At 41.4% G+C, this 22,098-nt stretch overlaps 1 protein-coding gene across 3 annotated transcripts in view; it reads right to left on the bottom strand.

The window, feature by feature from the left end:
- Positions 1–22,098, bottom strand: part of VRK2 (VRK serine/threonine kinase 2) — a 183,124-nt gene that overhangs the window by 72,453 nt on the left and 88,573 nt on the right. For all 3 annotated transcript variants that reach the window (XM_063918204.1, XM_063918203.1, XM_063918202.1), the window contains exons 9-10: positions 13,821–13,941; positions 7,993–8,051 (exon numbers count right to left, since the gene is read on the bottom strand). In XM_063918204.1, coding sequence (XP_063774274.1) covers positions 7,993–8,051; positions 13,821–13,941 — 180 coding nt within the window. The remainder of the gene's footprint in view (positions 1–7,992; positions 8,052–13,820; positions 13,942–22,098) is intronic.

Here is a 22,098-nt window from a genome sequence, read left to right as displayed (position 1 = left end):
TCCTTGAAATTCTTGCACGTAAAAATACTAATTTAATGTTAATTTCAAGGATGGGGTTGGGTATGGGTGACCGGCGCCTGGGATCCTGCCAGTCACCATACAGACGCCGAAATCCAGGGGATTAGAATGGCAGCGGGGTTGGGCAAGCGCAACAAAGCCCCTTGTGGGCTTTGGTGACAGCTCTATGGGTGTTGTGGACACCCATGAGTGGGAATAGTCCCTGTTAGTCGGCATGCCGACTGTCGGGAGTTTGAAGCGGTGGGATGTAGGCGTCGGTATTGTGACTGGCGGTCTCCTGACCGCCGGTCACATAACTACAACCCATGGAGTGAGCCATCGCTCTGGCACCTACTAGAATTTTTGTTTTTTCATCTCCATAGTTATTTCTCAAAACAATTGCTATGTAGAGACACAACCCTTACAGTTTTATTATATGTATAGATTTGTTTGGCTGCTGAATACAGGAAACAAGATACTGATATTGATGAATGAATGTGACCAGCTCTGCATATTTAACTGGTGTCTTGGTCAAAACAGAAGTTATTTTGTTCAAGCCAACTGCATTTGAAAACACATATCTAAATGCTTTGTAAAGTGCTAACATTAGTGGAATATATGTTTTTATTAAATATTACATTTTAGTTATATAGCTCCTATCTGCCTGTGCTTTACATTTGCATATTAAAAAAATAAGAATTTACTTACCGATAATTCTATTTCTCGGAGTCCGTAGTGGATGCTGGGGTTCCTGAAAGGACCATGGGGAATAGCGGCTCCGCAGGAGACAGGGCACAAAAAGTAAAGCTTTAGGATCAGGTGGTGTGCACTGGCTCCTCCCCCTATGACCCTCCTCCAAGCCAGTTAGGTACTGTGCCCGGACGAGCGTACACAATAAGGGAGGAATTTTGAATCCCGGGTAAGACTCATACCAGCCACACCAATCACACCGTACAACTTGTGATCTAAACCCAGTTAACAGTATGATAACAGCGGAGCCTCTGAAAAGATGGCTCACAACAATAATAACCCGATTTTTGTAACTATGTACAAGTATTGCAGATAATCCGCACTTGGGATGGGCGCCCAGCATCCACTACGGACTCCGAGAAATAGAATTATCGGTAAGTAAATTCTTATTTTCTCTATCGTCCTAGTGGATGCTGGGGTTCCTGAAAGGACCATGGGGATTATACCAAAGCTCCCAAACGGGCGGGAGAGTGCGGATGACTCTGCAGCACCGAATGAGAGAACTCCAGGTCCTCTTTTGCCAGGATATCAAATTTGTAGAATTTTACAAACGTGTTCTCCCCTGACCACGTAGCTGCTCGGCAGAGTTGTAATGCCGAGACCTCTCGGGCAGCCGCCCAAGATGAGCCCACCTTCCTTGTGGAATGGGCCTTAACCGATTTAGACTGTGGCAGGCCTGCCTCAGAATGTGCAAGTTGAATTGTGTTACAAATCCAACGAGCAATCGCCTGCTTAGAAGCAGGCGCACCCAACTTGTTGGGTGCATACAGTATAAACAGCGAGTCAGATTTTCTGACTCCAGCTGTCCTGGAACATATTTTCAGGGCCCTGACAACTCCTAGCAACTTGGAGTCCTCCAAGTCCCTAGTAGGTGCAAGGCACCACAATAAGCTGGTTCAGGTGAAACACTGACACCACCTTAGGGAGAGAACTGGGGACGAGTCCGCAGCTCTGCCCTGTCCGAATGGACAAACAGATATGGGCTTTTTTGAGAAAAAACCACCAATTTGACACTCGCCTGGTCCAGGCCAGGGCCAAGAGCATGGTCACTTTTTATGTGAGATGCTTCAAATCCACATATTTGACTGGTTTTAAACCAATGTGATTTGAGGAATCCCAGAACTACGTTGAGATCCCACAGTGCCACTGGAGGCACAAAAAAAGGGGTTTGTATATGCAATACTCCCTTGACAAACTTCTGGACTTCAGGAACTGAAGCCAATTCTTTCTGGAAGAAAATTTACAGGGCCGAATTTGAACCTTAATGGACCCCAATTTTAGGCCCATAGACACTCCTGTTTTCAGGAAATGCAGGAAACGACCGAGTTGAAATTTCTTTGTGGGCCTTCCTGGCCTCACACCACGCAACATATTTTCGCCACACGTGGTGATAATGTTGTGCGGTCACCTCCTTTCTGGCTTTGACCAGGGTAGGAATGACCTCTTCCGGAATGCCTTTTTTCCCTTAGGATCCGGCTTTCCATCGCCATGCCGACAAACGCAGCTGCGGTAAGTCTTGGAACAGACATGGTACTTGCTGAAGCAAGTCCCTTCTTAGCGGCAGAGGCCATAAGACCTCTGTAAGCATCTCTTGAAGTTCCGGGTACCAAGTCCTTCTTGGCCAATCCGGAGCCATGAGTATAGTTCTTACTCCTCTACGTCTTATAATTCTCAGCACCTTAGGTATGAGAAGCAGAGGAGGGAACACATACACCGACTGGTACACCCACGGTGTTACCAGAACGTCCACATCTATTGCCTGAGGGTCTCTTGACCTGGCGCAATACCTGTCCCGTTTTTGTTCAGACGGGACGCCATCATGTCCACCTTTGGTATTTCCCAACGGTTTACAATCATGTGGAAAAAACTTCTCAATGAAGTTTCCACTCTCCCGGGTGGAGGTCGTGCTGAGGAAGTCTGCTTCCCAGTTTCCATTCCCGGGATGAAAAACTGCTGACAGTGTTATCACATGATTTTCCGCCCAGCGAAAAGTCCTTGCAGTTTCTGCCATTGCCCTCCTGCTTCTTGTGTCGCCCTGTCTGTTTACGTGGGCGACTGCCGTGATGTTTTTCCCACTGGATCAATACCGGCTGACCTTGAAGCAGAGGTCTTGCTAAGCTTAGAGCATTATAAATTTACCCTTAGCTCCAGTATATTTATGTGGAGAAAAGTCTCCATACTTGATCACACTCCCTGGAAAATTTTTTCCTTGTGTGACTGCTCCCCAGCCTCTCAGGCTGGGCTCCGTGGTTACCAGCATCCAATCCTGAATGCCGAATCTGCTGCCCTCTAGAAGATGAGCACTCTATAACCACCACAGGAAAGACACCCTTGTCCTTGGATATTGGGTTATCCGCTGATGCATCTGAAGATGCGATCCGGACCATTTGTCCAGCAGATCCCACTGAAAAGTTCTTACGTGAAATCTGCCGAATGGAATTGCTTCGTAGGAAGCCACCATTTTTACCAGGACCCTTGTGCAATGATGCACTGTTTTTAGGAGGTTCCTGACTTGCTCGGATAACTCCCTGGCTTTCTCTTCCGGGAGAAACACCTTTTTCTGGACTGTGTCCAGAATCATCCCTAGGCACAGCAGACGTGTCGTCGGGATCAGCTGCGATTTTGGAATATTTAGAATCCACCCGTGCTGATTGTAGCAGTATCCGAGATAGTGCTACTCCGACCTCCAACTGTTCCCTGGACTATGCCCCTATCAGGAGATCGTCCAAGTAAGGGATAATTAAGACGCCTTTTCTTCGAAGAAGAATCATCAATTCGGCCATTACCTTGGTAAAGACCCCAGGGTGCCGTGGACAATCCAAACGGCAGCGTCTGAAACTGATAGTGACAGTTCTGCACCACGAACCTGAGGTACCCTTAGTGAGAAGGGCAAATTTGGGACATAGAGGTAAGCATCCCTGATGTCCCGGGACACTATATAGTCCCCTTATTCCTGGTTCGTTATCACTGCTCTGAGTGACTTCATCTTAATTTGAACCTTTGTAAGTGTTCAAAAAAAAATTTTTAGAATAAGTCTCACCTAGCCTTCTGGCTTCAGTACCACAATATAGTGTGGAATAATACCCCTTTTCTGTAGTAGGAGGGGTAATTTAATTATCACCTGCTGGGAATACAGCTTGTGAATTTTTTCCCATACTACCTCCTTGTCGGAGGGAGACTTGGTAAAGCAGACTTCAGGAGCCTGCGAAGGGGAAACGTCTCGACATTCCCATCTGTACCCCCGGGATACTACTTGTAGGATCCAGGGGTCCTGTACGGTCTCAGCGCCATGCTGAGAACTTGTCAGACGCGGTGGAACGCTTCTGTTCCTGGGAATGGGCTGCCTGCTGCAGTCTTCTTCCCTTTCCTCTATCCCTGGGCAGATATGATCTTATAGGGACGAGAGGACTGAGGCTGAAAAGACGGTGTCTTTTTCTGCAGAGATGTGACTTAGGGTAAAAAACGGTGGATTTTCCAGCAGTTGCCGTGACCACCAGGTCCGATGGACCGACCCCAAACAAGTCCTCTTCCTGTATACGGCCATACTGTGCCGTTTGGAATCTGCATCACCTGACCACTGTCGTGTCCATAACATCTTCTGGCAGTTATGGACATCGCGTTTATTCATGATGCCAGAGTGCAAATATCCCTCTGTGCATCTCGCATATATAGAAATGCTCTATAGTCAATAAAATACTGTCCCTGTCAAGGGTATCAATATTTTTAGTCAGGGAATCCGACCAAGCCACCCTAGCTCTGCACATCCAGGCTGAGGCGATCGCTGGCCGCAGTATAACACCAGTATGTGTGTATATACTTTTTATTATATTTTCCAGCCTTGTCAGCTGGTCCTTGAGGACGGCCCTATCTATAGACGGTACCGCCACTTGTTTTGATAAGCGTGTGAGCGCCTTATCCACCTTAAAGGGTGTTTCCCAACGCGCCCTAACTTCTGGCGGGAAAGGGTATACCGCCCATAATTTTCTATCGGGGGGAACCCACGCATCATCACACACTTTATTTAATTTATCTGATTCAGGAAAAACTATGGTAGTTTTTTCACATCCCACATAATACCCTCTTTTGTGGTACTTGTAGTATCAGAAATACGTAACACCTCCTTCATTGCCTTTAACGTGTGGCCCTAATAAGGAATACGTTTGTTTATTCACCGTCGACACTGGATTCAGTGTCCCTGTCTGTGTCTGTGTCGACCGACTAAAGTAAACGGGCGTTTTAAAACCCTTGACGGTGTTTTTGAGACGTCTGGACCGTACTAATTGTTTGTCGGCCGTCTCATGTCGTCAACCGACCTTGCAGCGTGTTGACATTATCACGTAATTTCCTAAATAAGCCATCCATTCCGGTGTCGACTCCCTAGAGAGTGACATCACCATTACAGGCAATTGCTCCGCCTCCTCACCAACATCGTCCTCCTACCTGTCGACACACACGTACCGACACACAGCACACACACAGGGAATGCTCTGATAGAGGACAGGACCCACTAGCCCTTTGGAGAGACAGAGGGAGAGTTTGCCAGCACACACCAAAACGCTATAATTATATAGGGACAACCTTATATAAGTGTTTTCCCTTATAGCATCTTAATATATATATAAGCATATCGCCAAATTAGTGCCCCCCCTCTCTGTTTTAACCCTGTTTCTGTAGTGCAGTGCAGGGGAGAGCCTGGGAGCCTTCCCTCCAGCCTTTCTGTGAGGGAAAATGGCGCTGTGTGCTGAGGAGATAGGCCCCGCCCCTTTTTCGGCGGCCTCGTCTCCCGCTCTTAACGGATTCTGGCAGGGGTTAAATATCTCCATATAGCCTCCGGAGGCTATATGTGAGGTATTTTTAGCCAAATTAGGTATTCATTTGCCTCCCAGGGCGCCCCCCTCCCAGCGCCCTGCACCCTCAGTGACTGCCGTGTGAAGTGTGCTGAGAGGAAAATGGCGCACAGCTGCAGTGCTGTGCGCTACCTTTAGAAGACTGAGGAGTCTTCTGCCGCCGATTCTGGACCTCTTCTTACTTCAGCATCTGCAAGGGGGCCGGCGGCAAGGCTCCGGTGACCATCCAGGCTGTACCTGTGATCGTCCCTCTGGAGCTGATGTCCAGTAGCCAAGAAGCCAATCCATCCTGCACGCAGGTGAGTTCACTTCTTCTCCCCTAAGTCCCTCGTTGCAGTGATCCTGTTGCCAGCAGGACTCACTGTAAAATAAAAAACCTAAGCTAAACTTTCCTAAGCAGCTCTTTAGGAGAGCCACCTAGATTGCACCCTTCTCGGCCGGGCACAAAAATCTAACTGGCTTGGAGGAGGGTCATAGGGGGAGGAGCCAGTGCACACCACCTGATCCTAAAGCTTTACTTTTTGTGCCCTGTCTCCTGCGGAGCCGCTATTCCCCATGGTCCTTTCAGGAACCCCAGCATCCACTAGGACGATAGAGAAACAAATGATACAAAAATAAAAACATTAAAAAAATTAACAGGGTACAAAGAGTTTTTCTTTTTGTTCAGAAATAAATAGACATGAATGAAATGCTTGAATAAACATGTAATGGGGCCTATATATCTGGCAAGTGTCCGGGCAATTCCCCGTTTTGCTGATGACTGGGTCAGGGGATCTTGAAAATCCAACATGTTGGAAATCCTTGATTTGTCAATTCCAACCAAGAAATTATTGTGATCATCGAGACAGGGATTTATAACATGTTTTTTTTTTGTTTTTTTTACAGAAATTCCCAACCGAGTAATCCCTGAACATCGATGTGCGCCGATCGGCAGAACAGAGAATCACAGCTCAGATGTATGGCCCGCATTAGTCTTAAATCTGTTTCTGAAGGTGTGAATCAGCGAGTTCCCAAGAGGAGGAGCTGCAATGATAAATGTTTAAGCTCCAAATGAATATGGGAGACTCTAGGTAATGTTAGTAGTCCATTAACTGCGGATGGATGTGAGCAAGTGGGATTATAGAGAATAAGAAGTGTCAAGTATCAAGAACCCTGGTTATGTTGGGTTTTAAATGGTAGTAAGATGATCTTAAAACAGATTAGTTTACAGGGATTCAGTGCCCAGAATGGAAAACAGGTATTTGGCAGGAACAGGGCTGATTAGTTGATAGCCCGGCTTCTGCATTCTTGTACTGTACAAGCTGCACATATGGCAGTTCTTATCTTCGGAGACACAGCAGAGTGAATTTCAGTAGTCCACACAGTAAGATACAATGCATGCTTGTATGAATATTCTAATGCATCTAAGGCATGTTAACCACATTGACATGACTTAAAAAAACTGAAATTGAACAAAAATGTAAAAAAAAAACATAAAAATTCAACACTATGCAGAGAAAGTGACATTAAATTATATAATATCTCATTCTGTACAATGATTTTCATTGTCATATCTACATGCGCTTACTTTGCACTAGTAATGCATTTTAAAAGCAAAACTCTAATTCCAGTAGCTTTAGAGCACAGTATAACACAGTTTTCGGACCATTGCACGTCATACTATACACCATGGGTCTTCATGCTCTGCTACAGTTTTGCTATGAAGGCATGCTAAAATGGAGGCAGGGCATGCTGGGATGTGTAGTTCCATAGCAGCTGGAGGGCCGCAGGTTAAACACCCTTGCTATACACAGTGGCAAGAACAGTACAGTAGGCTGAAAAGGGTTACGTTATGTACCATGTTCCTTAATCTTTAGGATAGTAGGCTTGTTTTACTCTTGGTTATAATCAGAGATATCCAGGGAATCCCAATGTGACAAATGAAGATCCCCTTTGGCAACAAAGATGTAAAATGACTTTGGCCCCAGAGGGCACTGTAATGTTTATTACATTACCATATGGCAGTACACATTTCTATTTGCATATGGGTTTTTGGCACTTTCTCTGATTGGAAAACACAAATTAATTTAATACTGCATGCTTATTGTGCATGTACAATTCTGAGAGAATAGATTAACATGCGATATGGTTTGCATTTTATGCCCCATATTTATACACGGTTTTAGATTCTGAAAATCCTTAATCTCTCAATTCCCATTGTACAGAAATAAATATGGTTCTCGTAGCCCCTGTGACCATTGCTGCTGGATTGTTGCAGCATTAATTGGCCTCTATTACAGGTCACTGCATACAGTATTCTCCATAACGCACAGCTAGATCCCCTGCATATATTGAAGTGAATATTGGTGCTTAAACAATCTGTATCACAACAAAATTAGTGTTATATCTTTATACTTACAGCATCCGTCTTCTTGAGCTAACCATTCAATGACCGAATTTGGGAGGTCATTAACAAACCTAAAAGAAGATATGTTTAATATATAGCTAACATATTGTTATATTTGCCATTGTACTGATTCAGTATTGATGCTTATAAAGAATATAGGAGAAGCCACTTCTAAGAACTATTAACTACATTTCATTTCAACAATGCTAGAATTAAAGCAATAAGTTTTGTTACGACATTGGGGTAAATTTACTAATGATTCTAAAAATGAAAAAATGTGATGTTGCCTATAGCAACCAATCAGATTCTGTCTATCATTTCTCTATTGCATCCTAAAAAATGATACTCTAAAATGATTGCTATGAGCAACATCACCACTTCTCATTTTTAGAACCTTTAGTAAATGTACCCCCTAAGGCTTGTATACAGTTCTATGCAAAATGTCGTTACAGATGTGTTACATATGTGTCCTCGTACATCCAGAGAACATGAAATAGAGCATATTACACACGTGAGAATTGTGATGGAATAGTGGTGGAAGGCAGGTATATTTGCCCCACGTTTCTTACCTATGTGTTTTAAACCCCAAGAATATTGTGTTGGTTCTGCTGAGAGCTTTTGGCTGTTGGTAAGAACCGGATTAGGGTCCTGGGGCTGGATGTGAAAAGAGAGGGTGGGTTCTACATCCATTTAGGCCCAGTTCAGGTCTTTGGGTTTTTAGCCTTCCAGAAGACTAATTAGGGCTCCCAGCTATATGGGTGTGTTAAAAAGGCTGTCAGTCTGACCACTGCTCTCTCACACTGCTTGGGGAAAAGGAGAGACTATTCAGTCTCTGTGAGAGAAACCTGCACTTGAAATCTAGTGAGCTGTGGATGGTAAAAACGTCTTGTATTTTTATTTTTTTTTTATTTTTTTTAGTGAATTAGGATTATCCTGTGTATTGTTAGCGCTGGGCGGCAAGGTATTTATTTTGGCGTTGATTTCTATTTTTCTGCACAATAAAACTGGGCAAGGGCAGTTGCACCAAACCAATGGACTTGTGTGATTTCGCAGCAACTGCTGCATCCTGCCAACTACACCAGGATATGTTGTGTGTATAATATACACATATATATATATATATACACATACATACATACATACATACACATACACACATACATACACATACATATACAAATACATATATACACACATACACAGATGTATCCTCATACATCTAGAATCAATACGCCATGCAGCACAAGATGAGTGGTGTGAGTGAGCCTACAGGTCCCGAGCAACTCTGCTAACGCCTTTTTTTTTTGCCAAATATGCACCTTATTCACAACGCACTGTGACTAGAACACACAAGGAAACTGTGCCGATTAATTTGATATAGGACACTTGTATAGTGTGTGTGACAGACTGTATACAGAGCACAATAGAACTTGTATTGAAAAAAAGCTGTGGCTGCTACATTGTAGCACTTCGGATACAGATTCAGAGACTCAATGGCACACAGATATTGTCATATCAAATTAATCAGCACAGTCTCCTTGTGCATCCAAGTCACATGGCGTTGCGAAAAAGATGCATTTTTCGATTAAAAAGATGCCCAAAGCTGGTCTAGTGTAACGCCACCTGGGGTGACAAGGGATGCGGTTTGGTGTAACTGCCGCAAAGATTTATGAGGACATATTTGTATATTCCGCTCGTCACGGTAGATTACATTACGGTGCCTCAACATCTACATTTTTCTCCATTTCCTCTATGGGATTCGAGAGAAACTCAGATGTTCTGACTTCACGCTCACTGCCTGCAATTGGTCAAGTGCATGGTAGGTTAGATGTAGATGAATGATTAGTTGCTGTGGGTTACTGCAATGAAAATTGCTTTCCTATATCGCCACCATTGCTAGATTCAAAAGAACATGGATCTGGCAGCTGCTAAAATGTTATTTTAACCAAGCTACAATGGATTTATTGGTGTTGATAAAGGTGGGGGAGATCCGAGTCAGAACTATCTGTAGTATTCATATGTCACTTTCTAACACAACAGGATTTTTGTCGACAAACATGGCAGCCTTTGTTTCTGCATTGACGTTAGTACACTGGGCCTGAATCAGAGTTGTATGTAAACCCGATAGTTTTTACACAACTTCAATGCTTACCAGTCGGCGCATAACGAGGATCTGTACTACGCATTTGCAGATCTCTGTCTGCAATCTAGCTCCCAGTGCCCCAATGCTGCAGAATGATTGACATGCTGCGGCCGTTCAGGGGGAACATAGGCTGCAGCGACTAGGACCGTTCTACAAAACAGGATTCTATCAGCCCTGTTTTATATACATGCCAAGACCAGAGTCTTTGAAGGAACTCGGCAGGGAGATTGTTCCAAACATCTTGGAGAACTAACCATAGATCTTCTGTGGATGTAGGCTTGCTCAAATCCTTCTGTCTCTTCATGTAATCCCAGACAGACTCGATGAGATCAGGGCTCTTTGCGGGCCATAACATCACTTCCAGGACGCCTTGCTCTTCTTTACACTGAAGAGAGTTCTTAATGACATTGGCTGCATGTTTGGGGTCATTGTACTGCTGCAGAATAAATTTGGAACTGTCAGACGCCTCCCTGATGGTCTTGCATGATCGATAAGTACCAGCCTGTATTTCTCAGGTAACGGTCTCCTGGCATCCGCCAAACCCAGACTCCCCCTTCTGACTGCCAAACGGAGATACGCAATTCGTCACTCCACAAAACACGTTTTCACTGCTCCACAGTCCTGTGTCACCACTCCATCAGACGCTTGACATTTGACTTGGCGATGTGAGGTTTACATGCAGTTACTCGCCAGGGAAACCTATTAAGCTCCCTCCGCAGAGTTTTTGTGCTTACAATAATGCCAGAGGAAGTTCAGAACTCTTCAGCTATGGAATCAGCAGAGCGTTGGCGACGTTTACGCCCCATGCGCCTTAGCAGAGGTTGACCCCGCTCTGTGATTTTATGTGCTCTTCTGTTTCATGGCTAAGTTGCTGTTGTTCCTATACACTTCCACTTCCTAATAATATCACTTACAGTTGAACGTGGACTATCCAGCAGGTATGAAATTTCACGAACCGTCTTATTACAAAGGTGGCATCCTATTACAGTACCACGCTTGAAGTCACTGAGCTCTTCAGAATGACCCATTTTGTATAACAAATGTTTGCAAATGGAGACTGCATGGCTAGATGCTTGATTTTATACACCTGTGTCAACGGGTCTGATTGAAACACCAGAACTCAATTAACAGGTGTGGCCAAATACTACTTTTGTCCATATAGTGTAATATAGATAGACAGATAGACAGACAGACAGACAGACAGACAGACAGACAGACAGATAGATAATACTACAGTCATTTCAAAATAGCTCTACTTTCCATGAAGAATTGAACATGAAGTTGAACGAGTCTCTACATTTTTGCCCATGCTCCAGTATCACTCCTGCACGAGATTAACATCCTGATTACATAGCAAATGGAGGGTTTCTAAAACTGTCAGCCTTGGTGCTGAACTAGTATGTTAGATGGAACTCTGTTTAAAGAGAATTGCTCAGTGTGTTCCGTTTTTGTGCGTTCTTTATCCTTTTACAATGATATTCACTTTTATATTCACATATGTATTATTCATAGTAAGAAGCTTAAATTCATACATAATAAGAGCAAAGCAGAAGGGGTCATTCTGATTCTTCTAACTCAGTGCATTTAATGTTGAGATTACCATTTTTTAAAGGCATATAAACAATTGGGAAAAAGGTTAAAATCTTACAAGTTTAGTTCCTTCTATTAATTTTACACGTTTTGTGGATGAAATCCTTCCAAAATTAAAACTTTAAGTTTTAGGTAGGATAGTTTGAAAATGTAAACTATTCCGCTGGTTAGCTCACTGTGTGAGGGCGGATTTGGATATAAATTAACCCATTCAATTAGGCAACCTGACACACTGTACCTGAACCAAATCGCTGAACAAACAAAGAAAAATACTTAATGAAAGCAGGAATTATCTCCTACCCCATGAAAATAAATATTTTCCCGTCCGTGATCAATGCATAAATATATGTGAAATAAAATTTTTACTTGTATGGATAAAATAAAAAACCACCTATAGCAAAAGATCAAATATACAAGAATGATAAATGAAAGTAAATGTGTAACAACAGTGTGCAAAAAATGTGTGATTTTCTAAAGACTTAGTAGAAAATGCTGTCTGCAATACATTGTAGATGTCCTTCCTACAGAGGCGTATTAAGAGAGGAGGAAACCAGTGTGCAGTATCTGTCTTGGTCCCCTCCTCCCTAGCCGGCAGTGTAGTCTGTGAGCACTAGTAGGCTCTAGCACTGTGCTAGAGTCTACAATACATGTGCAGGTCTCCTGGGAAATGGTGCAGCGCCATTTTTGCGGTGATTGGAGAATGCTGCCATGACATATGCTTTACTACGGGGAGTCAAGTACTGGAGAAATGAGTGCTGCGTGTGCACACATTATAGATGTGTCACTGCCTTCCTACTGTCAGGGTGGAAAAGCTGTCTAGCTTCTGAATGATTATTGCTATTACTGTAGAAATACTATTTTCCGCTGTGTTAAGTATAGGGCCTGATTTGTAACTTTGGGGGTCGTGCCGAGTTGATCGTAGATGAAAATGTTCGCTGCGATTAAGTGAAAAACCGGCAATTCTGCGCATGCAGCGCAGTGCGCATGCGCAATGTACTTTCACAACGGTCGATGTAGTTTCACACAAGGTCTAGCAAAGTTTTTCAGTCGCAATGGCCGCCGCAGAGTGATTGACATGAAGTGGGCGTTTCTGGGTGTCAACTGACCGTTTTCAGGGAGTGTTCGAAAAAACGCAGGCGTGCCTGGGAAAATGCAGGCGTGGCTGGGCGAACGCAGGGCGTGTTTGTGACTTCAAATCCGGAACTGAATGGTCTGAAGTGATCGCAAGCGCTAAGTAGGTCTGAAGCTACTCTGAAACTGCACAAAAAATGTTTGTAGCCATTCTGCGATGCATTCGTTCGCACTTCTGCTAAGCTAAGATACACTCCCAGAGGGCAGCGGTTTAGCGTTTGCACGGCTGCTAAAAACAGCTAGAGAGCGATCAACTCGGAATGACCCCCTTTGTACCTCAGTAAAACCAAATATGCAGAGATTTACATTTCAGAGGGGCATGTACAAACGAATCTAAATTGCAGTGTAAAAATAAAGCTGACCAGTATTTCTGGGCTTCATGCAAAGGCTGTAGTATGGTATGCCGGCGGCCGGGCTCCCGGCGACCAGCATACCGGCGCCAGGATCCCGACCGCCAGCATACCGACAGCGTGGCGAGCGCAAATGAGCCCCTTGCGGGCTCGGTGGTGCGCTATTTATTCTCGGTATGCCGGCTGTCGGGATTCCGGCGCTGGTATACTGTGCGCCGGGATCCCGACAGCTGGCAAACTGAAGACCACCCCATGCAAAATAAGCCAGTATTTATACTGCATGCAAAAACAAATGTATTGCATCATGGTTTGTCCAGGTGCACAGTTACTTGCTGTTTTTTGCTATATCATTTGGAAAAGAAATTATATATGTGACTCAGTTGCCCTATAGTTAATTAATCCAATATTAACAATGTATGGTTACACTGGTAATTCTATTATGTTCACGTTTTCCCCATCATATACAGTAGCACAGGATAACATTGCTAATAACAAATAATGTATAATATTGGATCTATTTAGAATGCTCGGGCACTGCAAAGAAAGGTTTAATGTACACCTATGATAGAAACACGTACATATTAGACAGTTGGAAGTGGTTTGTTTTTCAGAAAAGCAAATCATACTTTGTTTTGGAATCCTGAATTTTGGAAGCGTCCCTTAAACTTGGATGCCAGGGCAATTTTCCAGCTATCCAATGCAGTATACAGAATGCAAGGATTTCTAGGTCCCCTCGTCTGGATGTTGCTAAGAGCGAGAAAAGAAAGAAAAGAAAAGAAAGAAAAGAAAAAAAAAGAGCATTAAAAAATGGAGTATCAGAATACATATTTTTAGGAATGCATTGACTATTAGTGATGAAATATGAAAAAGTAAAATGGGCAAAGTGTTTTGTTTGTTCAGCTGTATTAAAACTAAAAACGCCCAGTCGTTTTGGCTTTACACCACAGACAGCCAAGTGACTTGTTGCTGTAGAAAGGGAGGGTCGGTGTGCTTTCCTCCTCCAACTTCATCCTTTTTCAGTCTAGCCTGTCACATGAACTTGATCCCTATGGCCTCTGACATGATCCAGACAGCCCATAACCCAGCACCAACACTTTCTCAAAGAGCCAGGCAGTAAAAACAAAGAAAGAAATGTCTGCAGCTAAATTGCTAACACATGTTCCAGGAAGTCCATTGGGGTCTACACTGGTCATACAGAGACCATTCGAGTGCAGACTAAACATTGATGGCCTTTCCTGTTCCATCATGTTCAAATGCTAAACCTGAAAGATAAGACAAAACTGCCATCTAGTGTAGAACTAATAAAGTCTGCCTTGGCTTTACAGCGTATTACAACTAAACAATGCACATACTTCTGCATTAATAAGGTTTCCTTCAGACATTATGTAGAATTTAACCAACCTGATTTGTTAATGGAATTTTAAGAAAGATAATAAAGAATGTTTGTGTAATAGAAGAAGAAAAAAATACCCATTGCTGTAGGTTTCTGGCAATAATTCATCAGGAAATCATTTCATACAAAGAAACCGTGCAGAGGAAACCGTGGGATTTGAAGAAAGGGTTAATGTGGAAGTAGAATTACAAAAAAATATATAAAATCACTGCATGCAGATCTTCATTATTCAATGTTTAGGAAGTTCGGCTTTATATGCTAGATAAAACCAGCTGATATACACACCTATGAAAGTTGGTCACAAAATATTTCAAGCCATAATTTAAAATTTGTTTTATTGTGTTATGAATATTTGGAGTGTGGTTTCTGGGAAAGGAGCTGAGCTATGTTTCAATCACTAAAAGCAAGACTGTAGATGTATATTTTATCTGCTATTGCAATTGGAGAGAAAGATATAATCTCTTCCTCTGCTGCATGTGGTTGTTAAACCTGCAACATGTTTTATGGGCTTTCGTTAAGTGAATTCGAGAAAGTCAGTCAGCAAACTTATCTTTTAATTTAAAAAGTCAACTATTAAAAACTGTAGTGCCAACACATCATAACTGTTTTGTGTTACTATGCATAAGTTATTATGGAATCAGCGGAGAAGATTAGCTTTTACACACACACACTCACACACACGCACTCCACCTAAACTGCTATTAGGGTACGCGATTATTAAAGGCCCTTCAACCTAACAGAATACTGTTCTGTCCCTTGGGTGCAGTTTATTTTCTGAACTGGCTTTAACAGCGTCCTAATGCAAGACTTGGCTCTCGTATTAAAATAAAAACACAATCTCCACCACTTGCTGTTCTGTACCGATTTTATCAGCCATAAATCTCCCAATAACTGTGGAATGATTCCATTCATGCACATGTGTTCACAAGTTTTTTTTTTCCATCATGGCAATACCAGATTACAGCATTGTAAAACCAGCCCATTTGCTTGCTGATCCTAAATATAAGGTGTATACTCTGCATGTATGTACAAAGAAACACACACATTGTGGGTGTATATAGTGTGTGTATATATATATATATATATATATATATATATATATATTTTTTTTTTTTTTTTTTTTTTCATTTTTTTTTTTCATATTGCATTCAGGATTAAGAATTAATAGATGAAATACATTACTACAAAGGTACAGGCATAGACTAAAGTGCAGATGTTATGTATGAAGAGGTAATTTCGTATTTCAGCCATAGTCTTCCAATTTGAGAGTAGATGAAAGCAGAATCCACTGCACAACTTCTGTATGTTTACATTGCAGATATAAAAGGATGGTCTTGTGGCGACGAACAATACAGGCCAAAGTACAGAAAAAAGCTGTAACACAACTGAATAAAAACGACAGACTGCATTATAAGGACTACGTCTATAATGTTTAAATGGGCCACCTATGTTACCAAGACTCAGCAGTAATTACAATTTGGCCTGTTTCTATTATTACACATGTATTGCATTTTTTAATTATACAACATAATTGATGAAAAAGTCTAAGAATCCTGACCTCATTATAATAAAGGAAGACATTCAGTTGACGGAGGAAATCTAGAGCAAGTAGTGGACTTTATTTCAGAACTATAGTCAGGATTATGACAATTAAAAAAGAAAATTCTCCTTTTACCCCAATTTGTCATTACTCTACTTGTATTAATACTCCTCACTATAGTTTCTAAATTATAGATTTATTTAATGATACAGTTTTAGTTTGAATGACCCGACAGACACTGTACGCCTTCACTCTGTGCATCCGTTTACCATTATATATTTGTTTAATAATCCAAGATATTCAATCACAATTATCTGAGGTATGGAGAGGACAAAATGCTTATTTGGCTTTGTTTAAACAGCATATCCATTCTCATGTACTAGTTACAAAACAACCAGCATATGATAAAAGGGTTATACTACCAAGGAATCCTTCTAAAGATCGGCCTCCAAATTTCTTATGCGTAGCAAGCTAAATTAACATTTTAAACAGTACCGAAGGGACAGATGTGCTGCTGCATTAATTTAGATCTGGGAGATGAGATGACTCTCCAGCTACTGTATTTGTGCAGCGCATTATCAATGGACCAAGCAGCAGCTTAAATGCATCAATGGTAACTTGACAGTTTTTTTTTCTCCCTGTGATGCATTGAACATCCCCCCAGTGCTGCGACTGCCACCGCTATTACAGTAGTGTTAAAAACCAAATACTGGACTAATATTAAATAATAAACAGAACACCAAGAAAATACTAATTTACTAAGTAGTTTATTTAACTCATGAATGTATTGCACATAGCTCACACAAGACAAAAGGCAAATGAGGCTAGTCTTATACTGCACACTAATTTATTATTCAACATATTAATTGTGGTATGACTACAACAAAAATTAGCTATCCACTGCTTGCACCGATAATAGAAAATTCTGCAAAAATCTATAGTGTGCATTGATCACGCTATTACTTTCAGCAGTACTAACAATGTAACAAATGAAAACGCTACCTCTGATGCAGAAATACTTCTCTTTAATGACCCAGCAACCAAATAGAACACAATTTCTGTAAAGTGGGATTTCAAAATGAATTGCATCTGGTTAATTATTAAGCACGGTAATGGTTTGGTTTTAACTTAATTCATAGGATATACCCCTTGTAACTCTCCACCTCCCCAACCTTCCCTTTTATTGTACCACAACTTCACTCCCCTTTTTGCTTTCTGTGTTCATAAAATTTGGGACTAGGAGCATTCCATATATGGAATTTTTCCAGACAACAGAATACCCGTTATACAGATTGGTTCTGGGGGTTCACAGCGGGTCCGGCATGTCTGTGGCGGGTCCTGGCAGCAGTAACGGTGAGGGAATGGCTACAAAGCCACTCCCCCCACCTGTCTGTGATTGGTCGCGGACTCCAGTGACGTCATGACCGAAATGACCCAGTTTTCAGAATATTTCGTTTTTGGGTATCTGGATAACAGATATCCGACCCGTACTTGATAAAGGGTTTTTTTTTTTTCTTTTAAGTATTGATGACAAATGAATAATGAGCTGCTTTACACTCAGTGATTTAGGGATATTCTGTTTTTACAGAAAAAACACACTGTATATTGTACCCATTCATGAAAACATCTGCTCAGTTTTTCCATAAAGTTGTATTTTAGATCATTACAATCAATGATAAAAAGTGGAAGCATGGATTATACCTGACTGATTATGTGCCTTGCACTAAACACTTCTATTTTGCGATAGTACTGTAGATATATAAATTATCTAGAGTTCATGGAAATTAATACATTAAGTGAATAATTGAATCTTCTTACATTGGGCAGTATTCAATTGATATATCACGCCCGATCTCCTGTCTAAAGTGATGGGAGATCGTGGGGAGATATTCAATTGCGCTCCCATTCTCACGCCCTTTACTTTAGTAGGGTTTAGCTTCATAAAGCGGCTAAATCCTATTAAAAGTAAAAGGCACAACTGCAAAATGTCCAGTTTGGGCACCCAAACGGGTCAGTTTAAACTGAAATTATAATATTGTGCCGGTTGACAGAAACAATTAAATAGCTGCCAGCGGGTGTGAACGGGGGCAGGAAGAATTGAATACTGCCCATTGAGTTCTAAGTTGTTAACAATCACTATGCTGACATTCATAATGTCAACACCAGGACATTAAATGTTATGATGTCGACATGGTGTTAAAATGTCAAGGTCAGACATGTTGAAATCTGCAAAATGTCAACAAATGTCGATATACTGTATGACATGTTGACAAATGACAAAAGTAGCACTAGGGTTAGCATCAGCTTTAGGCTAAAACTGCTTGTCAACACTGTCACCATTTTGTCAATGTCGACAAGATATACTGAACCCGGGCTCTCATGCTAGGTACACACCTGACAGATTTGCCAAATGCTGCCAGCAACTAGACAATTTGTGGTGCTAAAAAACAATCCCAAGAACATCCAATGTAAAAAGTGTACACATTATACAATTATCATTCAGTTTGAAACGATCATCTATCCTTAAAAGTCTGACACCAACACTAAATCAATCGCAAAAGGAATTTAGTAACTGATGTAGGCAATATTATGTGCCTGCTATTGTCTACCCTAGACGCCTGTGTGAAGAACAATTGTCAGAATGGGTGTTGACCATATCGCATTTACTAAGTGCTGTCACTGAGAGGAAGACTGGAAATGTGCAACTAAACTTTCAGCCAATACTCGCTAGCAACAATTTTCTAACATAGAATTTCCTAATCTTGTGCTAATCTGTTAGCAGCACCATGGCTGTATTATATACTGCATTGGCAGAACTTCTCACTGTTACTGTACTTTACCATGATGATATAAAGAGTGTGTTTGCCCAAATAGGTCACACCTTGTCTAGTACTTCATTACCTAATAAGTGGTAATCTAGCACGAGTGGCCTTAATAGCAAAAAATCATTTCTGATTCCGTTAATAATAAAGGAATCACCTTTAAGTTGCTTGTTATTTTTCTCCTTCTTGTGTGCTAATCCCTCTCATCTGTATTACAGCTAAAATGGCAAGTCTCTTCATATTCATTCATCTTTAAAGCATTCAGCTGAGATCATTCCTCAGGTTGTCATGCAGTGCAGGGAACATACATTACGTCTTCTATAAACTTATTCTTCAGTTTAAAGGTGCAGGATCCAAAATACAAATGTATCTTAAATTACTGCAACATCTGTGACGCACCAATAAACTGCCTGATACCACATGATTTTCAAGTTATCGCTTTAATGGAAATGTATACACTGGAATAGATTACAGATGTGTCCTCATACGTTTTATCTCAATACGCCACACAGTGGGAGATGCCTGGCTGAATGAGCCGACAGGTCCCATGCAGCTCCGTTAGCATCGGAAATGCCGAAAATGAGTCTTATTTGCACCGCTATGCAAAATACAGGCATGCCGCATACCATACGCATAAGTTGCCCAAGTGTCCTATTTGCATCATTTTGCCAATAAGACACATTTTCATGGAAAAAGTTGCACGGAAAGATGCTCAGCGCTACAGCGTTATGCCATGGCATGACTAGAATGGCTGTTTAACGTGCCAGGTGGCTAGATGTAAGGGGACAAACCTGTATAAGCACAGAACACCAAACAACAAAGTACGGCATAGTCTAAAAATTTATAGTTTTACCTGTGCTAATAAAAAAAACAAAAAAAAAAAACACTAAGATAATTCACTGGTACTTGAAGGACATGAGGCATCAGATAATGTGTAACTTACAGTATTTCTCATTAGTTCCCGAGTCTTTTAAGTGACCAGGATTCCCTGCTGAAACTGATCCTCAGTATACCCATCCATACTTTTGGTTTATCAGTAGAGAATACATGGCACTTATTTCTACATGAGCCACATGGAATAGTCCAGGCACCATGGCTGTAATGTGGAAAATGTGGGCCTTATTTTGCACAGTACATAACAGCATACTATAGCTCACTGTGAGTAAAGCCCATCTAGACAATTCTTTATTATAGTTGCAATTTAAATTGTGTCATAACATGTTACTTAATAAATACTATTTGTACTTGCAACTCTACAAAGTATTCCTTTCTAGGTTTACTTCTGGGATTTCTAGTTATCAGATGACTAATGCTTTAATGACAGAGCATCTGCGGAATGTTACAGCTATCACTTCACTGATATGCAGTGAAGATTTTGCAAAGAATAAGGAAGAGAAACTGATTTATTGCGACTATTTGCTTAATCTCCAGATCTTCAGTTGTTGTGGCAAATGCCTTCCTCTATATACAATTGTTGCACAAAGTCTGTTCCTCTCTATTTAACTTTCTTGCACAGTAAATAGTAAACAGTAAGGAACTGCAACTATTTCTTGCAGAAACACCCCATTGTTCTGCTTTGTGTTTTCTTGTAAGGATGGGGGTGCATGGCAAGTGGTCAGACTTTTGAGAGAAAGACAAATGGTGCTTGCACACACATTTGTAGTGTTATATTGGGGAAAGGGAGACAGAGACAGGGTGTGGGAGGGTGTGGTGAAATGGAAAGGGATAGAATTTGGGCCTTGTTGACAACACATTTAAGGTTTTAAGCATAAATGTATATCAAACCCATGGGACTGATTCTGATTTGGAAGAAAACAGGAAAAACTAGTAACTTTGTATCTGGAACAAAACATATTGCAATGCATGGGGAGCGAATGCATTTGGATTTTCTCTAGGCAGAGTAAGTACTGTCTGCTTTTGCATGTAGCCCACTAATGTTAGACAGCTTTATTTTTAAACTGCAATTTAATTTCAGTTTGGACACACCCCATCCAAATCTAAATCTATCTGCACATGTTACATCTGCCCCACGTACTGTGCAGCATGGTTTTGCCCAGGAGCAGTTACTTGCTTTTTTTGCATTACTTCCAAATCAGAATCAGGCCCCATGTTTGATGTGTTCAGAAGTATACTTGTATTGCTTGAATGTGAAAACACATGGATTACAACACGCAATTTGCATTTAATGCTGACCATACTTCAATGCGCAGGTGTGAATGCCATAAAATAGATGTTTACTGTAATGTGATTTACATGTATTAAATAGCATATGCAGATTGCATTAGACACAATAATGTAAACAGGTGCTTAATTCCTACGTCTTACCACCCCTACCCGTAACTATTTCCTATGCACTGCAAATTAGATGTACATTTCTTGGGGTAGAGGAGGGAGGTGGGGGAGTGACATTTAGTGGTGAATTCATTTAGCCACGGTAAAATACCGTGGCTAATTGATCTCCGGGGTGATTATTCAGTTATCCCTGATAGTTGGCACTATCAGGGATTTTGTTTCATCTGCCCGGAGGCAGGAGAAACAATTCCTGCTAAGTGCTGTATTTTCGTGGCTGCGATCACAAAAACATCTGGATCTGGAACGTATGCCGGATCATGCGTGTTATCACGTGAAAACAGGCGCATAAAAAAGGGGGAAATTGAATTAACCCAGTTTTTTTATCCAGGAATTTACTGTTAAAACAGATAGGGGGTGATTTAATCCCCCCCACCACCACCACCACCCCGCAATGTTCATCTTCTCCATTACATCATGTATATGTTTTGCTCTGTCAAAAATAAATATGTAAAGATACAACCACTTTGAACAGATAATTATTTAAAATTGAACACTGTAAAAGGTCTCTGAACTTCAGTAATGATAAAAAAAAAAGAACTATATCTTAATTAAATTTCCAGATTATGCAGGTGGGTCCTGTTCCAGATGAAAGTCAGGAGAAGCAATATATACATTAAATAGAAAACTGCACCTAATATTTCACGGGAAAAGAAAGAATGTAACTTAAATTTACGAATGTATTAAATACAGAAGCAGTGTGGCAGTGCAATTATCTCACATGCTAAAGCCGAATTGTATTTTTTTTCTCCCTAACAACTGATATTAAAACTACAAGTTTTCGACCCTGCTGGCAAATT

Source organism: Pseudophryne corroboree, chromosome 4 (assembly GCF_028390025.1).
Source record: "Pseudophryne corroboree isolate aPseCor3 chromosome 4, aPseCor3.hap2, whole genome shotgun sequence".
Lineage (NCBI taxonomy): Eukaryota > Metazoa > Chordata > Amphibia > Anura > Myobatrachidae > Pseudophryne > Pseudophryne corroboree.
This window is presented reverse-complemented; position numbering and strand designations above follow the sequence as displayed.